Source organism: Apis dorsata, unplaced genomic scaffold (genome assembly GCF_000469605.1).
Source record: "Apis dorsata unplaced genomic scaffold, Apis dorsata 1.3 scaffold_1047, whole genome shotgun sequence".
NCBI classification, from domain to species: Eukaryota; Metazoa; Arthropoda; class Insecta; order Hymenoptera; family Apidae; genus Apis; species Apis dorsata.
The window spans coordinates 181,554-188,011 of record NW_006264145.1 but is presented as its reverse complement, the minus strand read 5'-3'; the positions used below and the strand labels follow the sequence as shown (position 1 = coordinate 188,011).

The following is a 6,458-nucleotide window of genomic DNA, read 5'->3' as shown; positions in this document are numbered from 1 at the left end:
TAATAATAAAATTTATTTATATTTATACACTATTTTTAATATGTATAAAAAAAATAAATTTTATTTTACACTTTATCTACTTATGCTAATGAATTTATCTTATCAATTAGAAATATTTAATAAACTCATTTTTAAGTATTTTAGATTTCATGAATTATTTATTTCATGTTAAAGATCTTTTATTTTAAACCGGTTATTTTATTTATAATTATCATATATACAAAATTTGTAATTACCATATACTTATATTTATAATATTAAACTAAAATTAATTCACAAAATTAATTACTTTTTAATTTCATAATTGAAGAATTTGTTCAATGTTAAATAATATATTCAGATAATATATAATAATATATAAATAATAATAATATATAAATAGATACGTATTAATTTCATTACTATTAATTTCATTATTTATTTTAGGATATTAAACATATATTCATAGAATAATTTTGGAGAATCGATTTTAGAAGCCAAAATACATACAAAAATTTCGATCTTATTTATTTTATTATTAGCAATTTAAATTTGCGTTAAATGAAATGAGATGTAACAGTATATAATAATAATATAATGAGAACGAGCAATCTCAATTTCTTTTCGTCTTGTTTCGTTTAATCGATATTGTTATATAGTAATTTTTATATTTATTATGTTTTGACTTTTAGAATATATCCTACAAATATATTAATACTCTATATGTATATAATAGTGCATATATGTAAATTTTTTAATCTCTTTAAAAATATATAAATCTTTAGTTTACAAATATATTTCCTTCTCTTTTATAAGTATTTGAATAAAATATTAAAATTACTTAACAAATATTAATTATTTTATTTATAAATATTTAATTTGTTAACAAATAGTTGATATTTACACATCAAAGTAGTGTAATTTGATTGTTAAGACAAATCAAAACAAAATTTTTTTTTCGAGATTAAGATTCTTTTCTAAATCTGAAATTCTTGAAATTCTTGAAAGAAATTCTCAAGATTTTCTAAGATAATTCTAACAATTTCCGAAAATTCAAATGCTGTTTCAGAGTTTGTTTTATTGAATACGTCCACAATTTTAGATTTCGAATATGAATATATGAATATATAAATAGATTTTGGAACATTGTCAAATTTTCAAAAACGATTATTTATTTCTTTAGTTAATATAAGTAATTAATTTAATATATTACGTCTTGATAATAATATAAATTATAAAATCCAAAAGAGATAATTCTCTTTTTTTTATAATTTTATTATTTTGTATTAATTTTTTTTATTTAAATAACTTTTATAAAATAAAATTTGGAAGATTAGAAATTGAAAATTCAAAACTTGTAAAAATATCGAAAATTCCGACATTTTTGAATCACTCGATATTCTCAAAAATTAGAAATATTTCAGAAATCTCGAAATTTGCAGAATCATGACCATTACTGAAATAAGCTTGATTATTGGAAGAATGAAAGAAAGCAATATGGTGGAATTTAGAAATTCTAGAAAAGATAGGCGAAATAACAAATATTCCGTAAATTTTCATTTTACTATCAAGAATGACAAAAATCTGCTCATATGATACAGTACAATAGAACACCTGTTATTTCTTTCAAGTTCCATTATCACTACTACCACTACCATCACCACTACCATTTTCTCTCACTCTTCCAATAGTCAAACTTGTCCCAGCAATCCTAATCTCGACCTATCCCGAGCACCGAGATATTTTTGGATTCTCACATTTCTATGCAGAATCTATCTTCTATAAAAAATTATAGAATAGATATAAATATTATTTTACGTCTTGAGTATATAATTAATATCAAAGGTTTATCTTAAATTTTTATTTTTTAATGCGTTATGCAGCAATTTGTTTTTAAATCTTATTAATTAAATATATCCAAGAATATTTTAATGAGAATTTTTATTTCTTTTCGCAGGGATAAAGATAAAACAATGAAAATCAACGAAGGAAATCCTGTGACAATCACTGCCTTTCCAGAATCGATGACCACTTCCACCGGAAGTTTCGATGGAGATTTGCGGACAACTTCCCCTTTTTCATCGACATTCTCCATCGAGGACTGCGTTTACAGAGGTGAAGGAAATGCTAATATCGTTGTTGCACTACCACAGGTAAGCCGCTAAAATTTTCTTTTTTATTTATAAAAACATTTCAGCAATATTTTTATTATTATTATTATTTCGTTTTGTCGAAATATAAATATAAATTGATCGTTTGAAATATCAATGTTTTTAAAATTTTGTATTATTAAATAATATTGCTTGAAACTATAAATTGAAAAAATATAATTTGAATGATAACTTATTAATCATTTTGTTATAAGAAAGCAAATATTGAATTTGGATGGTTTTCATATTGATTCGTAATTTAAAATAATTGTGTAATAATATAAAAAATTAAAAAATTGGTAAAAATATTAATCGTAAAAATTATTCAATTATTCATTAGGGATATTTTTTGAGACTTTTGATTCTAAAGCTAAAATAAATACAAAAATAATTAGTTAACAAATATTTATTAAATTATAAATAATTTAAGTTTTCATTAAATAAAACAAAATGTAGATAAGGTGAGATAGCTTTCTCTGTCACACTCAAGTTGTTTCTTGATCTCCACTTCATTTTATCTAACACAAACATAAATTACTTATAATTTAATAAATAATTTTTAATAATATTCTTTTATTTTATATATTTATTGTATATTTTTATTTTATATTTTATAGTCGATTTTTGCATGTCAATTTTTATATCTGTTTAATTTTAAGAATCTAAAGATATTTTATGAATATATTAAAAGAGGATTTAAATTGAATGACATATTTTGAATCGATATCAAAATCAAATATAAGTCATTAAAAATAATTTAAGTTTTTATATTAAAATTTCAATTATATTTATTATAGAATGCAATAATTTCTTCAGCTTCTTTTCATGAATTAATTTTTCATTATATTTTTAAATAATGACTCTTATTAATGGCAATTATATTATTTTTTCTCTCATCAATTATTTTTCAATTATTAATGTCAACTTTATTTTTTCAATAATTTCAATTATAATAATAAAAAATCTAACGGAGTTAGATTATTGGTTAAATCAGGTAGTTATAATATATTGAAATTAAATCATATAATCTTGTGATTTATTAATATCTCTTATTTATAAATTAAGCATCTATTGAATTTATCATTAGTAAAAATTCTTTTTGATGTATGATATTATAAATTATTAAATATTTACATCAATAATTTATTATTGATAGCCTTTAAAAAATGTATAAAATATAAAATAAATCGAAAGATAATAACTTTTTTATTATCTTTATATTATATTGATAAAAAGATGATATAAAAATAATAATGTTAAATCGACATAAAATTTACTTTTTATTATTTATGAAATTTATTTTAAATTTATAGGTATATACTTACTAAGACTTATTTTAATAAAACACATGGATCACTCAATAAAGTAATCTTTATTATATTATTATATTATTATATTATTAATATGATAACAAATGACGCGTTAACATATGACACTGCAATAATAATGATGTCACATTAATGCTTGTATTCTCATTTTAAAATAATCTGTAAATTTTTCATAAGACATACAAACATGTATATATTACAACGCATATTATCGCTTTATCATGCTAATGAGTTTATAGTCAGTCATTAAAGTATTCATATGATGAGAAAATTATAAGAAAATTCATCTATTTTGAAAAATCTGACTTTAATAAAAATTTGTGTAGAATAAAAATATGTATGTAGAATAATAATAAATCATATAAAACAATTTATTTTTCGATAAAAAATCTTTATTATTTTTTTTTCATGTTTCGTGTATAATTTTATATAAAAATATTTTTCACAACATCATAATATAACAGATAATTACCTTAATATTTATAATTTTAAATTTTATCTCGTTATGAAGTTGTATCTTAAAAAACGAAAATAATTTAAAAATTGATTTCATTTCATTTATAAGTGATATTGGCTGATATTTATAATATTTATCTCTTATGTTTTTTTATTTATTTTCTTATTCTTAATAATAAATTAATTAATATTACTAATTCAATTGTATAAATTTTTTATTAATAAATAATATTAAATATTAAATTATTATTAATATAAATATTAAATATTAAATAATAATAAATAATATATATTAATAAATAATTCTTTTTTTATTTTTAATATATAATAAAAAGACTTGGGTATCCAAAAAATTAAAGATGTTTTTTCAAGTTAAAAATCAAGAATAATAATAATAATAATTTTGTTTTTAATTTTATTTTTTATATAAAGATGAAAATATATCTGCAGGCAAATAAATTTTCCTATATGAATAAATTTATTTAAAACATTTTTTCTCTATTCTGCATAGTTAAAGAAAATACAAAAAAATAATGAAAAATAATGAAAAATATAATGAAAAATATTCTACATAAAATAACTTACTAATCCATCGATATTTTTAGAAAGATAAAATGAAAATTATAAAAATTTTTGAATATTTCATTTTAACGTTTATGATATTTGTTTATAAAGTACTTATTTAACACGATCTCGATTGCCGCTGCTTGACCAAATATATCTTCCTCACTTATTCTCACCATATCTTTGTATTGTCTCTCTCTAGTATTTCGAGCTCGAGCTGTATTCCTGGAATAAAATCACTAATACAAGAATTACAATGCATATATTCGGCATATTGGTATTTAAACGGGCACTATATATATATATATATATATATTTATTTCATTAGTAAATAATCACGCAACTGTACAAAAGTTTAAGTTACGTCGTATTCAATGTCGTATTTCGTGAACTTTAGGATCGTTAACGCACTTTTAATGGTATAATAAACGTAATATATTCTGCATATTTTGAATATTTATCATTGTTATATAAATTATTTTTCAATTTCGTTGTTTATAAATAGTAAATATTTTATAATGATAAATGCAATATATTATTGACAGTACAATTCTTGATATTTAAATATATCTTATGATTTTCAATTTCTTTCATCTTTTATTTTTAAAAAGTCTTTAATAGCATTAATTTCATTATGAACAATTTTAAATTCAGAATAGCTTAATGAAAAAATATGTTTTATATTGCGAAAAATTTATATTCTTAAATATAAGGTATAAGTATAAATATAAAGTAAATGTATTGAAAAATAAGCATACAATTTAAAAATTAATGAATAATACTTTTATTCCGGTTTTGATTTTTATTAAATGTCTCTTTTCATATACGAGATATAAGTAAGTACTACTATGTACTATATACTATTTTTCACCACATCCTTATAAAAATTAATATGATATACATAATTTTATTTTCTTTTTATTTTTTGTATTTTCATAGTGATTTCTTTAAGAAATTAAAAAAAAGTATGTTGTGAATTAAATTATTTGGTTAAAGATTATAGAATTGCTTATTTCCACCAAGTCTGACTCATCATCGCGACAATATAATTTAACTATATGAATCAGTGCGTTGGTATTCACTGTATTTAGAAACTACTTCATTTTTTAAAATATCGAAAAATAGAAAATTAAATTAATCCCTTATAAAAAGAATTTTTCTTGCTTACAATTCTTAAAGTAAATTTTGTAAGAAAATATTTTTAAATGCTTTATTTTATATATTTCATATGTAAAATTTATTATGTAAATAATAATTTTATTAATATTTGTTAATATTTATTTAAACTTTTTAAAAAATTTATGTATTATTGATATAAGATATGTATTTTATTTTTCTTTTTTATATTTATTCTTTATAATCTTTATAAAATATTAATATATTCTTAAAATTTTTAGAAAATTGATCTAGAAATTAAAACAAATCAAAAATTGGTATACAGATATCGGTTGAAGTTTATTTATTAAATTATAAGCAATTGAATTTTGCATTGTAAAACGAAGCGAAATACAAATAAAGTGAAATAGCTTTATCTCTGTCACACCGCTATCTCGTTTCATTTCCATTTAACGCAAATTTAAATTGCTTAATTAATTTTTCGTTTTGTAGAATCAATCTTCTAAATGTGTTCCATTAAAATATTATATTATATTATAATTCTGTATACCTTTTTTTTATTATCGAAAAAAGCTTATATAAAACATGAACTTAATAAAAATCTTTAATATATAATATATTTATTTGCGTAGAATAAAAAATGTATAATATATTTATTTCATTTTATTTAAAATAAAAAAACTTTAATTTGTTAATTTGAGTTTAATATTTGCATTCAGATTCAAATTTATTAAAAATTTTAAAAAAATTCTCTTTTACCAATTATTATTAATAAGAATTTTTTTAATAATAAAAATAATTTTTTCTTTTGTAAACAAAAATAAAAAAAATAATGTTATTAAAATTTATAAAACACTCATTTTAT

At 18.8% G+C, this 6,458-nt stretch overlaps 1 protein-coding gene across 1 annotated transcript in view; it reads left to right on the top strand.

The window, feature by feature from the left end:
* LOC102674622 overlaps window positions 1-6,458 on the top strand; it is a 78,670-nt gene that overhangs the window by 21,515 nt on the left and 50,697 nt on the right. The window contains exon 3 of the mRNA XM_031514519.1: window positions 1,937-2,132. Coding sequence (XP_031370379.1) covers window positions 1,953-2,132 — 180 coding nt within the window. The 5' untranslated portion in view covers window positions 1,937-1,952. The remainder of the gene's footprint in view (window positions 1-1,936; window positions 2,133-6,458) is intronic.